Source organism: Athene cunicularia (genome assembly GCF_003259725.1).
Source record: "Athene cunicularia isolate RWA chromosome 4 unlocalized genomic scaffold, athCun1 chr4_part2, whole genome shotgun sequence".
In the NCBI taxonomy this organism is placed as follows: domain Eukaryota; kingdom Metazoa; phylum Chordata; class Aves; order Strigiformes; family Strigidae; genus Athene; species Athene cunicularia.
The window spans coordinates 29,648,526-29,666,756 of NW_020799099.1; the positions used below are offsets into that span (position 1 = coordinate 29,648,526).

At 37.2% G+C, this 18,231-nt stretch overlaps 1 protein-coding gene across 8 annotated transcripts in view; it reads left to right on the top strand.

The window, feature by feature from the left end:
* The window catches only part of KLHL2 (kelch like family member 2), a 59,393-nt gene that overhangs the window by 3,751 nt on the left and 37,411 nt on the right, over positions 1 to 18,231 (top strand). For 5 of the 8 annotated variants that reach the window (XR_003398280.1, XR_003398282.1, XR_003398281.1 and 2 more), the window contains exons 2-3: positions 820 to 926; positions 5,468 to 5,589. Coding sequence is in view for 5 of the 8 variants with exons in the window: in XM_026847494.1 (XP_026703295.1) it covers positions 820 to 926; positions 5,468 to 5,589 (229 nt within the window). In the remaining 3 variants the exon portion in view is untranslated. Of the gene's footprint in view, positions 1 to 819; positions 927 to 2,618; positions 2,738 to 3,463; positions 3,792 to 5,467; positions 5,590 to 18,231 lie in introns of those variants that run through there. The other 3 variants (XM_026847496.1, XM_026847497.1, XM_026847498.1) reach the window with 3 other exon arrangements.

An 18,231-nucleotide genomic window follows, 5' to 3' on the forward strand; every position in this document is an offset into this window, starting at 1 on the left:
CCCCCCCCCCCCCCCCCCCCCCCCTTTCCAATCTAGAAAATTGGATTATAAAGAGTACATGGTGTGGTGGGTTTAGCTGGAAGAGGTATATCCTATAGCTGTAAACTGCATTGGAAGCACCTGTATTAGGAATGATTATAAATGAGATGTTGTTTTATTGCCACAGAAGATGGAGGAAATACATATTACATTTGCAAAGGACAGGAATGCAAATAGATGTAATGAAGATAAAATCATCAGACAAGATATGAAGTTAACCATAATAAATTCTAAACTGGTCAGAGTGGAAAAAATAATTGCTGTTGTGTGCATGGGCTGTGTATGAAAAATACTTGAAAATATAGAGATGGTCAAGTAGTGATTTTGAACATAAAGTAAGCATGAGTTTCCAGTGTACTGTGACACAGGCATCACAACTGAAGTCTGGATTCTTTATCTGTAAAGTCTTTGTTGTTTACCTCAATTTTTTTAGTATTTGTATATATCAAATACTTTTTTTCTGTCACATTTATTCAGAGAGACTCAGACATCTGGTGAGAAGGTTTATAAACTGGGCTTATACAAATTTTGGTTATTCAATGCAGAAAACTTCTGTGCAAGAAGTCACAATTTAGTTGTTTGATTTTTAGAAAGTTCTGTGTACCCAAGCACCATCTGTAATCTGACTAATAGCCATGTGGTTGTGTAATGCATTTAAAAACAGTGCTTTGTCTGCTGGACTCTCTTGAGGGCATGGGAAAAGAAATTGTGTGTGATATTATATGCTTTTCTGTTGTAGTTCACTTATGTGAAATTGCCTTCTCTGATATTTCTAAATAGTCAAAACTTGCTGTGTGATGTGACGATAGTAGCTGAAGACATGGAAATTGCAGCGCATAGAGTTGTGCTAGCCGCCTGCAGCCCCTACTTCCATGCCATGTTTACAGGTACCAAATGTTTCAATACTTAATATGTTCTAGTCCAGTCCAGTTGTATAAATGAATTACTCCTGCTTTTTAGGATCTTGTTTAATTTTTAGATAAACAAATAGGAACATTTGGGTTTCTTAATGAATTATTTTTGCAGGATACAGCAAGGATACACTGATAGCTTATTCTTCATTAGTATGATGAATGCTTTAAAAAGTCTCATTCATTTAAACAAATTTGTGTTAACTAAGCCAGAAATGGTAAAGTTGTTATACTCTTTAAGGATCTAGTAATTTCACTTGTCCAGAAGAAGGTTAAAGTGACTTTCATGTGAATTTTGTAGTAAATTATGTCCTTAACAATTACTGCTGCTATGTTCTTCAGACCCTGAGTACTCTAGGCTTTTAGTAGATATGAAAGCTGTCTGTGGCTTTGGCAGCCTATAGCTGGAGTGTATGTTTTGGTATTTTTAGGGTTATTCTCTGTGGCATGTGTACTCTGCATCATTGCCACCACTTTTCTGTGCAGGCTTGATTCTGCCTCTGCTCCCTCTGTGCTGGCCAAGTTACTGCTTTGTTGCTACAACAGGAATGCTGAGGGCTTGCAAGGCTAAGATAGGTTCAGGTTCACAGGAGCCTCCAGCTGAATTCCTGTGCTGTAGGTTTAATTCCATAATGATTATAAATCACATCTAAACCATGTAGAATTCAGTGTCAAAGTGAGAATGCTACTAAATGCATGTTAAAATTAACTTCTGAAGTTTTGTCTTTCTCAAATCTCGTGCCAGTTCAATAGTTAAAGTTGACTGTCTGAAATTAAAAGAATTCTCTGCAACATAGTGTGGCTGACTACCATCTCAGGTGGAGGCAGAAATGTGACTCTTGATCTGCCAGTATACAAGCAAATTGGAGTTTTAATACTTTAATTGTATGCAACTGGAAGATTGATGAAATTTGAAGTACTGTTGTGTCCTGGGGAAGCAGCTGAATATTCTTGACTTTATATGCAAATATTTTGACACAATCAAAGCTAGAAATGGAGTCACTACTAGCAGCAACAATGCTTTAAAGTTGTGTGTAAAATTAACTATCTAATCCTCTAGTATTTCTTTGATTTGCATTTGTGGTTGAGACAAACATTCCAGGTGATTGATAGATTCTTTCTTAATTTTTACTGCTGTCCTTAATGTTAGAATGAAAACAGCTGCTTCTACAGTTCTTTTCATCACCTTAGTAACAGAAACACAAGCCTCTTACATTAATTCTGTATTAAAGATTAATGTTATTGACTGTCACACTGAAAATATTCTTTACTCAGAGTATAGTTTTATATTATGCTTTTTGTGTCCAAGACATTTCTGCTTGCCTTGACTACTCTTTCTTTCTGTCGAGAAGTTTATTACCCATTAGGAGTGCCAGTGCAGCAGTGTCTGTGGACACTCTCCAGATGAAATCACTGGAATCTTGGTTCTTTCCCTTCTTCAGTCCCTTTAAAAATTTTTTTGCTTATTTTATGTTTTCAAATGTAGGTGGTCTTTGACCCCCAATGGTATGGGAGGTGGGAAGGCTCACCTGAGTAATGGGTGGGAAGTGTTTAACCTGTACATCTATGGCAATGTTTGTGTAGTTGGTGAACCAGATTGGTGGGAGTTTAAATAGAATTCAGCTGTGGCTTCAAGAGTTATCAACAGATTTTATATTACTCTCATAGGTTGCTTTCAGCAAGGCCCAGCTGTGGTGTTGGTGCATTTCAGCCATTCCCCAGAGAAAAAAATCCTGAAGTTCATCATAATTGTTACCTCCATGAACCCTGCAATTTACACTTCTCAGGTGGATTTGTATTCTCATCCAGTAATCTGCAAGTTCAAACAAGCAAGTTTGATCCCCTAACCAGCTACAACCAAATGGAAAAGTATCTTCCTCCATCCAGAGTAAAACAGTGACTGAAAAGACAGTAAAACCAAATTGCGCATTTATGCTTCAGGGTTAGTTCTTGACTAGAAATTAGAAGCTTATATTTAGACACATGTTTGTAGGTTACTTCCATCTTTCTCTGAGTCATTAGTTACTGACTGCTAAGCAGGCCGGGATATGGCATTAACTGAGATCAAACCCTCTGCCTGGGGTTTTTTTCCTGTTTGCACTTGTAATGATAGAAGTAGATGTATTAAATATCCATGAAGAAAAAGTTACTGCCTTTTAAAGTTACAAAATTTAGTAAGTTAGTAGCATTTGTCCTATAAAGGGCAGGGGGTGGGGGGAAGGAGGAAACATCTGGGACTATGTTACTAGGGATAATCCTTCTTTATACAGTGAAATTCTTTAGAAATGTGTACAGTGATCTGAATTAAATACACTTAAATGTTTAGAGGAAAGAATTACGAAACAACTGTTAAAAGGGACACTTCACTGGCTGTAGGACATGGCTTGGGACACTTCACTGGCTGTAGGACAAGGGTGGCCTGATTTTAATTTCATCTTCTGTGATGCCGGTTATCCTTAGAGAATTACCTGCTCTCTTTACTTCCATTCTCCATTAGTAAAATTCTGCTTTAAAAAAAAAATAAAAAGAAAAAAGAAAAGCCTTCCTTACATTACTTTGTGAGGAACCATAAGCTTTTTAGATAGCTTTTTTGTAAGTTCAACTCAATTAGTGCTCTGCTTGGGAGGTTGGATCAGCTCAGTGCTTTCCTTTCTGTTCTCAATATGCTTTCCTGTCACTAACAACTCTGAGGAGATACAGTAGTGCAGCTTCACAGTCATAAATTGAATTCTTCCACAGGTTAAAGTCTGAACTGAGACTGCCTAGCGAGGGAATCTATGGTTTCCTGCATGTGATCTGTCAAACAAGTCTGGATCATGAGAGGACTGATCTAGAATCATAGTAAGACTACATGTCTGTTTAGCATGAAAGGTAGAAGCAAGTCTTTGGTTTTGGGGTTTTTTTTTGGTGTATATTCTGGGCTCTGTTGTTAAACAGAGAAAGTGCCTATCCATGGCTCTAGAAGCCTTGACACAAAATCTGAAAACAAACCTAATGTGCTGGCAGAATATGAAACTCTGCTCTCCCACACACACAATTTTCCCAAAGGACCACCTCCACAGCAGCTTACATAATAAATAACTTGCAGTATACATGCTCTGAAGATCAATAGGTTTAATCTGTGTCACACTAGCAGTAGAAACTTGGAATACCGGACCCTACAGAGAACACACTGCAACCACCCTTCAGAGGTGTAGGGAAATGTTTCAGAAGAGCTGGTAAAAAGAGAAAGTTCTGTGGGGGCTGGATTTTGCTGGTTTCTGATGTGGTTCTTCATCAGTGCTTTCTAGAATGCTAGCAACCTGTGCTGCCATTAAGTAGTAGCATGTTGCTGTGGATGGTCTTCTGCACTCCCTATCACTCAAAGGGTTGATTTAAAATGCCATTCCTCACCCTTCAGCTCAAAAAAAAGGCATGAATAATAGTAACAAATTTCCTGGTGATGATCCCTTTGCCAAAAGCACTGAGTAAAATGCACTTGTTTGGCAACAACCCTAGAGACCACCGGATAACAAACAATGAAAATGTGTATGTACTTCATAAGGAAATACCATCTATGGTCAGCATCATCTTGTTCAATGCCCTATCCTGTCATCTTCTGTTGTTACATTAAATTTGTTACCTCATCAATACCCATATCTTTAGATGCCTAGGGGAAAGAAATAAGGATACATTCCATATAAAAGAGATTGGGATATAGTCTTCCAAAGTTAAAGTTTATGTATCTACCAGCATAACTGGTGTAGTTCATGTTTTGTTTCCCAGTGCAAGTCAATACAAAAAGAGTTAAAGGTCTGAGATTACTAGATGTGTGGTTGGTAGTTATGGAGAAGGTTATAATTATTACTTCAAAATGTATCTTTGGACAATTATTTCAGGTATAAACAAAATGATACCTTTTGAGAAACATCTTTTAGAATGGGGAAGCTATTTTGCAGGCCTTCCTGTGAAGATCAGCTGTGGCATATGGCCAGTATGACAGCCTCCACAAAATGAGATCCAACATTTTCCCTTGCTTACCATTTTATCTTAGCTTAACTGTTAAATCAGATCTGTAACAGAGGTGAAATTGCTAAGTAGACAAGCAAAGAAATATGTATGTTAATTCTTCTGTGGGGATGTAATTTTTCTTACTTAAATAATAATACTACAGGCTGCATTTGGTATGCTTCTTTAAGAAGTTAATAAAGCTAGAGTATTTTAATAGCTTGCTTTGCCAGCAAAATGTTTCTGTATGCATTTGAAGAGTCTTATTTGGGTCTGATAACTATTTTCCTGATACTGTACACTGAAGAAAATAGGTTACCTGCAGTAAAAGTATTAACCCAGGTAGCATTTGCATGATGGTAATGGCAAAGTCTGCGTTTTTCATTGGAGGAAGGAAGGAAGGAAAGAAATTGAGTTGTGATAGTAAAACAACTTGAATAATAACTGATCATACATGAAGTTCTGCTGTTAAACTTCTACATTTGTGCTGTATTTCTATCTATTTTACTTGACTAAAACTGTATTTGTAGGTGAGATGAGTGAAAGCCGAGCAAAGAGAGTTCGAATAAAGGAAGTTGATGGCTGGACTCTAAGGATGCTTATTGATTATATTTACACTGCTGAAATTCAAGTTACAGAAGAAAATGTGCAGGTAAGAGTGAGAATATTTTTGCAGCAAAAGAGATCTAATGTGCAAAATACACATTTTGTCAGTGTGGTTCAACTCCAACATGGAAAATCTCATCTGCAAACTGGAATTTTTTCAGACCTTGTGCTTACAAAGCAAGTAGTCATGCTGTTTAAATTCTGGGTCAAATTCAAAGACTAGTGAAGTGAATTAAGAGTCAGTTAACTTTAATGGGCTTTGCAACCAAATCTTATGTAATACAATGAAATAGATGGTCTGCTCTGACTAAAATTAATGCTGTCAGCCACCTCTGTACCACCCCCTCTCTGATACTTCAGTGTAATTTACATAAAGTGGATTTGCTCCTAAATGTGAAAACATGTTCTTCAAATAAGCTGTTCTGTTTGTTTTAATATTTTTTTTTTCCCTGCTAATCTGCAGAATAAAACACTTTCTCCTTCTCAGTCTCTGTACCTTGCCAGTGGCCAGTTGTGCAGAAATTTTTAGCTACTGCTGTTTTACTTTTCCTCAAATCAACCAATATCTGGCATGAAGGTTTTGCCCATCCCACACATCTAATCAGTTTTCTAATCAGCTATACCTTAAGCTGAAGCTTCAATAAGTTTAGAAAACATAGTTTCCTGCCCTTAATATTTTCTAACCACAAATCCTGAAGATGGACAGAGTAGATTTTCCTTTCACTACCTTTTGAGATTTGGCACAGATATTTAGTAAGTTTAAAACTAGTTGCATAACAGGTGATATATTTAATTTTCATGTTTTTCTTCTTGCTGCTATGCCCTTGTTTCTGCTATTGCCCAGTGCCAGATTACTAGGAGTTATTTCACTGCTTTTGCAGGGGACAAAGCATTGTTACTGTTATTTGGCATTGAAAATTTCTGTTGCAATTGTATATTCTGAAATCATTGCTTTTATCAGGCATTAGGCTAAAATTAATAACTTTTTATTGGCTGCTAAATCCAATGGAGTCACTGCTAGTTTTAGCTATGCTTGACTGAAGGCCTAGAAATGAGAAATATTGCCAACTTGAAACAAAATATCCAACTACTAAACCTTCCATAGCTTAGGTCATACCATAAATCTTTTAATTTTGCAAGATTAATTTCTTATCACCTACTTCTTAAGGAATTGTTTATTTCTGATCTGATGATGATGGGTGTATGTAATAAAAAAACTAACTGAAATTGTTTTATCTTGCCACTCTGGTTGCACAAATCTGTATCACTGTGGAAGACTCGGGGCAAAATTCAGGTGTCAAGATTCCCTAATAGACCTCTTTTTGCTTGGTCATGCTGTTTTTTTATCCTTAAAGTAGAATATTCTGACTTGCTGACACACCTTAATGACCTTAATCTTGTATTTTTGGTCCATAATATCAGACTGCACTTAATAGGCAGCCTCCTGTGTTATGGCTGTAGGTGCTGCCTGGGAGGATGCATTTTAGCCCATTGTTGACAGTGCTGCCTCTTCTATGTTTATTGGGGAGGAAAAGTCAGTGTTATGTTTCTTTCTCATGTAGGAATCACTAAAGGCCAGAAATCTCCAGGTTTAAAGCTCCTGAGTCTGATAGGGCTTTCATTTTCACAGCTCCAGATTATCTGTCTGAAGATATGTCTGATGATGTTGGGATGGTAATATAAATAATGTGACCTGGTGAGTGACATCACAAGTTTGTGGTTACTTGAGTACTGAGAAGACAGTCAAGCTTTTAAGTGGATTTTGATTTATTGCCATATAGTCCCACTTTAATGTTGATACTGAATATACTTGTAATATGACTGGCAATGAATGTAAAGCTATTCTTATTTTGTCACTTTCATCCTTTTTGCATTTATTAGATACGTAGTGTTTATTTGCATTAGGGCTAAACCAAACATTATGGATAAAAATGAATACACTGATGGAAGTTCTTTTCCTTAAGTTTGAAAGCCAAGGTAGGAACATTGTTACTGTGGATTTCTGAAAACTTAAAAACCTAGCACAGACTGTCAGGCCTTAGTTAAAACTATTTTCTCCCTAAATGTGTTGCATGCTCTTGAGATTAATTCTGGCTCTCAATTTCCTGCCTGTATGACAGGAAAAAGTATTGCTCAGAGGTATTGTCGAATTTCAATAGTGGTTAAGAATTTATATTGTAGGAGTACAGAACCATGAAAACCTAAGGTGCTCTGTAGTATTGTCTCTCAATTTGTTTATATTTATGCAAATGTGCTAAACTGGAACTTTCTAGGTAGCTGGTTATGATTCTTACTCTGATACCCTTCATGAGATTGCAAGTACATTATTCTGTCTCTTCAGGTTATACATTATAAGAATAGGTATTGAATTAATTTCTAATATGTGATACTATGTTTGAAAAGGGCGTGAGCACTCCATGTTTAGGTAATGTAGAATTACTAAGTACTTTTTGGTATTAAAATAGCTATATTGTATATTTATGAAAGCTAAATATAAATGAATACTTAATGGATAGACAAGCTCCCTGGTCTTTCTCAAGGGGCAGGTTAACTATGAGCTGCTTCCATTAGTATCTTACTTGATCTAGATGTGGACAGGAGACTGCTTCCTTACTGTGCTTTTGCAACTTCTGAGTAAGAACCATTCATTTCTACTCCACACTGTTATGTTCTCACTTGTATGTTTTTAGGTGGGGGGGACATAGAAAAGTCAGTGTAATCAATGATTGAGGAGAAAAAAACATTAATTTAGTGCATAAGCTATCAACATGGGAGGCCCTCAGCACTGGCTGTTATCACTACATTAGTAAAATACAAAAGAACGTTTGTTATTTTTTTCAGTTCTTGGTTCAATAGGTTCCTGCCAGCCCCCAGCAGTAAGATAGCTGTTATGTGAATGTGTGCATTCCTGGTTTTCTTCTAGTATATGTCCTTCATTTAGAATGAGTTATTTTATCATTCATCTCTAATGGCATCCACTTCACATAGTGCTATACCAGTGGTTCTACTATATTTATCTATTATGTCAAGTTTTCCTGTGTTCTCATCTCTCTGCTTTTTTTTTTTTTTCCCCAGAAATGAAATTAACTGTCAGACTTAATGCAATATCACATTTTTCATGTTTTAAGAAGGGAACATCAAAGTTAATGTTTTCAGAAGGCAAATCAACTTTCTTGCACATCAAATTTTTTGAATTTCCATATAGGTATTAACTACACGCAGTGCACAATGTGGGAGAGTTAGTTACTATAAGAAGCTCATGCGTGAGTAACTCTCCCACACTATGCGAATGCATTTCAGCACGTATCTAGTCAGCTGTATACCTAGGGCCTCTGCTGAGCACTAATATATTGGAGAAGACATTCTTGCATTTATTTGTGTGCTGTGGATTTATTAATGGGCTTTAGAGGTCAGCTTGATACTGGGTGAGTGGGGTGGGATTGGGGTAAACATGGTATAAAGTTGGTTGTGTTCTGCTTTGATTTCCTGCTGCAGTTCTCTGTTCCTGTGGTTGTGCTGATGCAACTGTTTGCTGAACTGCTTTATAAACCAGATCACTGAGCTTCTATAAAAAAACCAACAACACAACACTCCTCTTCCAGCACTTTTTTTGAGTTATTCTTAACTTGGATCACTTCAAGGGTCTGGTTTATAACATGGACCTGCCAGTGGTTGTGTCCACACAATACTTTGGGTTAGTGTACTGAAATGTGGGAACAGACACCTGTGTTGGCAGTGAACATTTCCCTGCTGCCTGGGGAAAACATTACACATAGCTTCACTTTAGACCTACCGATAAACGTGCTCTCTTGCTTTTGATCAAGAAGTGTGCACAAGAAATAGCAGAACAGGAAAATCACAAATAATGGTATTTTTACAAAGCTGTCCTGGCACATTTTTCCCTTTCAAGAATGTTGGTAGGTGTAACCAACACAAGTCCAAAATCCTGAAGAAGATCCTTCTTAATATGTGTCATTTTTTGTGTTCATTTTCTGAAATTACTGAAGAACAATGTTTGCATAGTAATAAGCATATTATAAACGCATGAACACACAATATGAATGCGTCTTTCCTTTGTGAATCTTGCTGTTCATGCAGATTGCCATCTAAAGTATAACAGACACTCTTCTATTTGTATGGTATCATGGGGTGTGGGCATAAGAGTTGACAGCACATTTGATTTGAGGTGCTGTCAAAACAAGGTCCAAAAAAAGCAACTAATTTCCGTAAGAAATCCTCAAAAAATAAAGATTCTCATGTTGCCCACTTTCTACTAAAGCTACACGTTCTACAGTATGGTTGAACTGGTTGAACAACTTTGCAGGGTTGTTGAGTCCTGAAAAGCCCTCTAGCTTGGAAATTAGCAGACACCTCACACCAAAACCCAGAGAAGTCCCACAACTTATGAAAACAGATGTGTGCTTTTCGGGATGGTCAGCTTCAAAATTTTGTGGCATGACCCAAAAACAATTGGATAGGCAGGACTGAGGGTATGTTAAGGGAGCACAAAAGGAGAAGGAATGAGAGGTTACAGGGAATACCATAAAAGATAATTGCTGTTGAACTCTGTAATGTGAAAAAGTCAGTGACTGAATGTATCTAGTCTTGCCAGAGCACAGTTAATCTAACAGTGGAAACTTTATAACAGTCCTCATGTAGTTTGTTCCAGTTGCTTTAATAGCTTTTATAGTTAAAAAGATAGTATTTGACTTAAATCTTATTGGGTCTCTAGACCAATTTCTGGTACTTCCTCTGCTGTCTTGTAAAGCAACTTGTTGATGGTTTTGCTGTAACAGTCATATGTATTGAAAGACTGTTCTCATTCATGTAACTTTTTTTTTTTTTTTCTTTAAACAGAACAACATAGACTTGTCTTTGGAGGTAATGCTTTCTAAATGTTTTACCATTCTTGCTCTTCTAGACACTTCCCATTTCACCTGTATACACATTTTTAACATACAGTAGCTAAAATTCGACCCAGTAGTCCATTGAGGTCTCATTAATGCAGACTGGAGTGAAATTATTATCCTGTGAGTAAAACACAAGGTTTGTTTCTTTGTCATTGAGTAGGCTCTTTTTTCCAGCTTGTCAGACTTTATCCTCGAAAGTAGTATTTTGTGTGTATGAACTGGTGACTACACTAGCAGTCTTTATATGAGTTAGCAATGCTGTGATGTATAAAGAGCATAAAGCATGTTTTTTGAAACTAGTTTGATTTTGGATACTTAACTTAGGATGTTTTTCAAGAGTTTCTAAAGCCTAGCAATTATACCTTTGAACACTAAAGAGCGTCTCTCTTCCCTTATTGGATCAAAAGATGCCTCACCTTTTAAAGGGGTACGTTCAGTTTTGTTTATGAACATAGGAAATTTTCTGGTTTAAATGGGGTAGACTCTTATATTTTTAGAACCAAAGGCTGACTGTCTTTTACAAATGTGTGACTGGGCATCATAAAAGGAGAGAGTTCATTTCAGTACTTGAACAGAGATGTGCATTCTGTGTCCTGGAAGTAAGCCTGCTGCTGTGTAAGTGGGTGGAAGAGATAAAAGAAGTATTTATTCAGCTGCACTGAACGCTGTGAAGGTTTCACTGAATCTTATCATACAGTAGGTCCTGGTTAAACATAAAATTGTATATATATTTTATATATAACTGCTTTGAGACAAAGTAATGCTGAAATTGCTTCCACAGGAACTTGGCTGTTCTCCTTCAGAGAGCTTATGAAAGAGATGCCTGGAAAAAAACCACTACACTTGATTTAGGATCCTAAAAAGGGCAGGAAGGGAAGAAGTTTGATCTTGGTGTATTTGCAGATGTGCCTCTTCAATCACCTCTTCTTTAAGGACTTTTTGATAATTAGGGGAAGTAAAACAGCGTAAGTGAAAGTATATTTTGAAAAGGGGAAGTGCTAGGTAGACTGGATCTAAGGCAGTTACAGACTTATTGATCATGATTAACACCTCATATGTCATCAAGAGACCAACAGATAATTAATATAGGTCCAGTACTTCCTTAGTTGTGCACTCCACTGAAATGCAGGGCTTCTTAAGAAGAGTTTACCTGATTTAATAGAAATCACTGAATGGTTTTCAAATAAACTATTATACACCAGGCAGTGCAGTTTGGTGAAGACAGTATGGGTAATGATAGCAATTTTTCTGGCTGGAAGCAGTCACAATCTTCTAGCAGCTGTGAGTAACTTAATAGAACCATTACTGCTGTATTACACAGGTTAAATTCAGCATCCCTCAAGTTTGCAGGCTGGTTATTGATAAAGGCCTTTTGTTTACTTTTATTTGCCTCTATTTACTGACCACAATCGCCTGGTTACAGCATTTAAAAATAATTCTTCAGAGAATACTTGTATTTTTCACTGAAGTCTTCACTATATTATTCATTGAATATAATTTTGGGTTCCTAGGTGTACGTTTTAAGCCAGTGGGGTTCCCCCCACCCCTCCCGGTTCTTTGTACAGCTATCCTCTTGCATCTCCACAGTACCTGGACAGCCACTTACAAGTTTTTCATCTTGCTTTAGCTTCCAAAGTCTTTCTTGCAGTATGTGGCTGCTTGCATGCTTGGTGCTGGAGAGAGAATATTGGCCCATGTGAGTATCCTTTTGAGCTGGTTTCTTGCTAAGCTCTGGATGCTCCTAAAGAAGAATGAAGTTAAATCAGACAATACCAACACTACTGAAGATAAGTGATACTTCTTTCATTTTTTTCCCTTCTGGAGATCATTTTTTTTGAGGGAATGAGTTTAAGTTGTGACTCTTACAGTCCCTAAAAAACTGGAGCAATATTGCACTGAATTCAGTGTCAATAGCTGCAGTAGATTTTTTTTTTTTTAAATGAAAATAGCTCTGACTTTACATTAAAATTTATAAATACCATTGACAGCATCTTTAGAGCTGAAATCTGTGAATTTCTATTTCCTGTGATTTAAATTTAACTTGCCAGAAACTCTCAGCAAAGTATCCTGGTGCAGCACATCATTTTTTGGACAGACTGTTAGGGCAGATCTTCATGAAAACTATACAGCTCTTTTTCAAGCTGCTTGTAGTTTTATTTTTCTGAGCTCGTACTGCATTCTGATACACAAACAATCTCCTGTAAGCTTAAAATTTTGGACAGATTTGGCCGATGACAATTGATACATTTCCTCAAAAATGGATTTTCTCTACATAGAATGTTAGGTAACATGAAATGTTAAATTGTCATACTACATAATTTTTCAGCATCATTTAAACAAAAATGGTCTTTGTACTGTGTTCTGATGCCTCAGATGGGCACAAATGAAATTTTGTTTTGATGTTTTGACCTGTTAGGACTTGAAATCACCTTCCATGCCACAACAACTTGTCATACCTGCCCCTGAGGCAAGTACATGTGTCTCGATTTTTTTTTAGTTGAAGTTTTAAACCGTATACCTGGGCTCTTTTATTACTTCTGTGAGTTTCTGTAGGTAGAGGATAATTTGTCAAGATACAGCTTTTACAAGTGAGGTACAGATACCTCATTTCTCATCAGGTAAAAGCAGGTTATACAGTCACAGACTAAATTGTAAGCTGCATTAATTTTTAGATGAAATACAGTTGTAAAAAACGAGTAATTAACAGTGTTGTCTGTAACTGCTGCATTAAGTATTGGACCAGGCACTTAGAAGCAGGGTTAAAATTCAGGAATGCCAATACAAATCTTTCTCCTCTGTCCTAAGAGCACTGAGGCATTTGAAGACTATGTGGTGCTTCTCAGCATGCAGAGCCATGCAGCTTCACTGGTGATTCTCTTCACTGTGTTTCATGGGTTAAGACCTTGTGAGAACCCCTTAGAGGGAGAAAGGTTGAAAGACAGCTGTATGTGTAGAGATCTTAAGGACAGAGGGTATCTCAGCTAATGCTTTCAACTTTCTAATTAATATGACAGTTTTAATGTTCTTTTAACAATCTTTTATGAGATAATTCTTGTAAAATATTGGCAGACAGCTCCTCCCTGCCTTTAATATATGATCAGTAAGGTGCTAATTATTGAACCCTGAGGTGACAGGTTACAATCCTGCTTGTTTCTGAGGGAATTAAAGTATTTGTCATGATCTTTGACTCCCTCATCTTCCATATCCTCCACTAGTGGGTGTTTGCTGGACTCAGGTTGATCTTGAAACCATCATATTTCAGTTTATCACTTTTTGCATGGCCTTCAGGGAGACCTAAAACCTTTTGTCCATAAACTAATTTTTTTCTTTGCTAATAGGTTTCAGGCAACTGCACTAATTTGTGAAAGCATTTTTCTTTACAAAAAGTGTTTTATGTAATAGAGCTGTTCAGTGTCAAAAGCTATTGGTGGTTGGTGACCATATTTCCCTGACACAGATATTATTAAAGCTTTAGGAGGAGATTGAATTCTTTATTGGATAGTGTTATGGACCTTTAAAAATAAACAAGTCTTTGGTCTTTATGCTTATCTCCATTATAGCTGCAGTGGCATAGCTACTAAATTCTGGAAGTTCTTGCAAATTCAGAGTCATTCAGGTTAAAATGTTTTAATAAACTGGCTCATCCTAATGTCTTCATGATTAAAACTGAATTAAAAAAATCAGTTAATCCTGATGTGTGTTGAAACCACTGTTTATATGGTAATCCAGACTTTTATTCTTTTATGCCAGCACAGTTCTAATAATATTAGGGGCTTGCTGACACTGCAGAGAGGTACTTAAATCCAAGCTGACATGAGTTCATTACAAACCCTATTCATAGAAACATGTTTAAGTCTTACTGGGCAAGAATTTAATGTTGGACTAAACAGCTTTATAGTATACTGCTTGATTATGTGGTGAAAGAGTACCAGTGGAGTACCACTGTGTTTTGCTGTCATACATATTTTATATATTGGGCCTCAAGCAACCATCTGGTTACCCCTTTTGACCCATTTTTTTTGTATTTGTGACAACAGCTTTGAGGATTTTAATAATGTGAGGGCACGACTAATATGTGGCTTAGCTGGAGAAGAGTCAGTGGCACGCTTGAATTTACAGGCATTGTGAAATATGTCAGGCAACAGTAAATGATCTGATTTTTTCCAGTGGTATAATCCTACTATGCATTCTTCATTTGCTTATACATGCCTGCCTGTCAGGAGAGTGAGTGTAGGAGGGAATGGAAAAGAGGAGTGTGATCTTTCTAAAGGCGTATTTTATTACCAATACAAACTTCATTAATTTGTGCTTTAGATGAGTAAGCTTCGCATAAAAGAGCTGCTGACCAAAATACTAAGCAAACAACTTTGCAGCTAAGCTTAATATTTTGCTCTCTGTCCGTTTTTAAATGCATACTGAATAGTATGTATTTTTCCCTAATCTTTTTTTTTTTTTTTTTTTTTTCCCCGTAGCATATATTTGTGACTTTAGCTATTGTGTATGTGCAAAGTAGAAACTGCTTGAGTTTTGGGGCACAATATTATTATGTGCACTGCAGAAATGATACAGTTACCATATTGTCACTCCCCTTTCTGTGTTTGTTTTTAGGACTGGGAAACTGGGATTTTCGGTTTTGTTGAAAATGTATTCCACAGCCTCACACGTGGCTGACAGATGTTTGATGCCCTAGTAAAGGATTTCTTTTTCTGCTCTGGCTTAGCTGGGGACACGTGACAGAAGGAGATCACAGTGTGTTTAACATGAGGAAAGTGTTAAGGGTTGCTGAATCTGGTAGCCTGATAGCAGCAAGGTGGCTGCAGCTCCATGTCCTCAAGCTCCAGCTGGTAATGAGGCCAAGCATGTATTTCCAGTAGGTATCTACACAATCACATGTATACAGCACATGTACACACGGCCAGCCACACAGATTGACGCTGACAGAAACACTCATCTGTTGTCTCGATTCTGTCTTGAGCTGGGCTGTCATCCGAAAAAGTCTCTTGGACATGTAGGTTCAGCACCTTCTTTTGCATTGTGGTGCTACACCTAGAGCAGATCATAACAAATTTTCACAGAATCATCTAGGTTGGAAAGGACCTTGAAGATCATCTAGTCCAACTGTTATGTTTTAAGCCAAGATGAATAAATACAATTCATACTTCTTCATTTAGGGATAAAATTCTTTACTGTTCTCTCCCCTTGGTTATAGATGGTATGATGAAGTTCCAGGAGGTAGGTAGCAAAAGGAATTTGTAGAGAAGGCAACTGCTGTTTCTGTACAGCTGTAGCTTTGCTTAAGGCAGAGAGAAGAATGGTGGCAGGACCATCGGAACCTGGAGAAGCAGATGTTGCACAGATATGGCAACTACTCTTTCCTGAGGTGTTCACAATTTTACATTACTGCCTTTTTTTTTTTTTCCTTTCTGAAGATATCTTGCTGCTGTTTGTCTCTGTCCTCCAAGTGATGCTTTATTCACATTTTGCTGGCATTTTCCAGCTAATGAATCTTTTTATAACATCTTGTTTTGCTATGGTCTTGCTGAATGCGAGATCCCAGAACTTTGTCCATAAAGAAAATTGGGTAGGCAGAAAGGTGTGAACCTTGAAAGAATGAAAAGATACCTGAATGGAAGTTTGAACTGTTGTCCACCAGCTTGTAGTTGCTAAAGAGAAATACATAAGAGAGAAAGAACTGAGCATGAGCACAAGAGATAAAGATGAATCTAAAATATGGATCAAAAGGTATGAGGAGTGAATTAAAATTGTCCTGAGGCTGTAAAAGACTATCTTGGACTATCAAATGCCAGTGTGTGTGTGTGAGGCAGAATGTCTTGAATATCTGGAGAGAGACTGAGGTCTTATGAACTGAATCACAGATTTTCTCTATCTCAAAATCTTTGTTCCTTCAGAAGATGTTTTGAGTGGGGGGTGGTAAAAACCACTAATTTCTGCTTATTTGGAAGAGAGACTTCTGGGCAAAGGTGGTGAAGAGGCTTGTAGCTTGGCTGTGTCAGCATGGTCTAAGCAAGAGCCAGGGAATGAATCAGAAACTCATGGAGGTGGTGATGGGGTAAGACAGAAGTGGGGTTGAGGCAGGAGTACATTATAGAAGAGATACTGATCTGTAATCCTGCATTTCAGAAGCATATGATTCTGATTACTGTGGGAGGTGAATGGGAAGTCACTGAGGGATTTAAACAGGCATGTTTAATTTAAATGATAAAAAGAATAAAACACTTTTACTCAGCACTGCAGCTCTAAATATAACAGCTGTTCATTTCCTGCATATTGTTTCTTTAATGAGTGATTTAGGAGAGCACGTAGGCTGCCAGAGCCACGCATAAGCAAGGTGCCAAAAACTAATTGAGGTAGAAAGTCCCAGTTATGCCAACAGGCTGTGCAAGGTGCATCCTTTTTACAGATCAAGGACAGGATTAGAGAAAGGGTCAAAAGATGAGGCACTGAAGCAAATGAGTATCAGATCACTATGGCAAAAAGGATTTTATAGCGATGTATGTTAAAAAAAAAAAAGCCTACCCCCAGAGAATAACCTTTGAAAGTGTGGTGACTGAGACTGTAAAAATATTATATTCTCTAACTGGCTATTCTTACAGTTTCAGCTCACATTTTAGTAATGTCATTAGTGATCCTGAGCACTAGAGAGCCTATTAAGGATTTCTGTTTTGTTAGTGTCAGGTAACATAAGGGAAGTTCAAATTTTCTGTATGTTTTGGAATTCTACTTATGAGTTGTGCATAGCTTCTAAAAACCTCCTGTAATTCTTTGAGTGGTCCAGAAATAACCATATCAAAGCCTTTTGAAAGTCAAGTTAGTTATAGTCCCTCCTAAACTGTCACATGATGAGCAATAAATAGATCAAAAATCCCTAGGGAGCACAGGAACAAACAGAAATAAATAGTTGATTTTCACTGTATCAGAATGGTTCTAATGTGTCACAAGCTTCCAAAGAAGGATGGATTTTCTTTAGTTTTGAAAAGTAGGTAGCAAAAGATGTAGGTGATAAGCTGGTTTAAGGATTTTTTTTCAAGACTAGACAAAAATAGAAAATTTCACTGCTTTCTAGCTAAGCTAGATGTCGGGCTAGCATGACTACAGACCAAATTTAATGTTGGAAAGTGTAAAGTAATGCATGAAAAGAGAAAATTGAATTACTCCTACGTATTGCTATGTTTTACATTAACAACTTTTCCCAGAATAGAATTATATACTGTAGTCACCTTAGAAAAACTTTTGCTCATTGTGAAATTGTGGCTTTAAAAAGGAGTATAAAAAATGGCACAGCAGCATCTGTATGTCACTGTATAAATCTGTGTTCTGACCTGTAACACTGCTGGATGGGCTGAAGTATGACAGGAATAGCACAGTTTGGGGAAATGCTTAAAGCTGTTAAAGGCATGGAAAACCTATCATTTAAGAGAGGGGGAGAATTCAGGCCTTCTTTAGGTTGACTGTGATATGACTAAAGGAAGAATCTATTTTTCCTCCAATATCTATTTGTTTCAAAGATTCCACATACCCTTTTTAAGGGTCAAAGAGCAAGTTATTTACTTATGCTGAAAGATAAGTGTTTCTTTAAGATACCTAGAGAGAAAAGTGCACAAAACCATACATGTGCATACATTTTACTATTAATGCACTTAAAAGAGTGGATGCCTAATCAGTAGAGCCTGCTGCTACAAAATGCGTGAGAAGCTGCCTAGGATGCAGAAGGTGAGCAGTGTGCTTTTCTAGCTACGCTGCTTGGTTTGGAAATGATT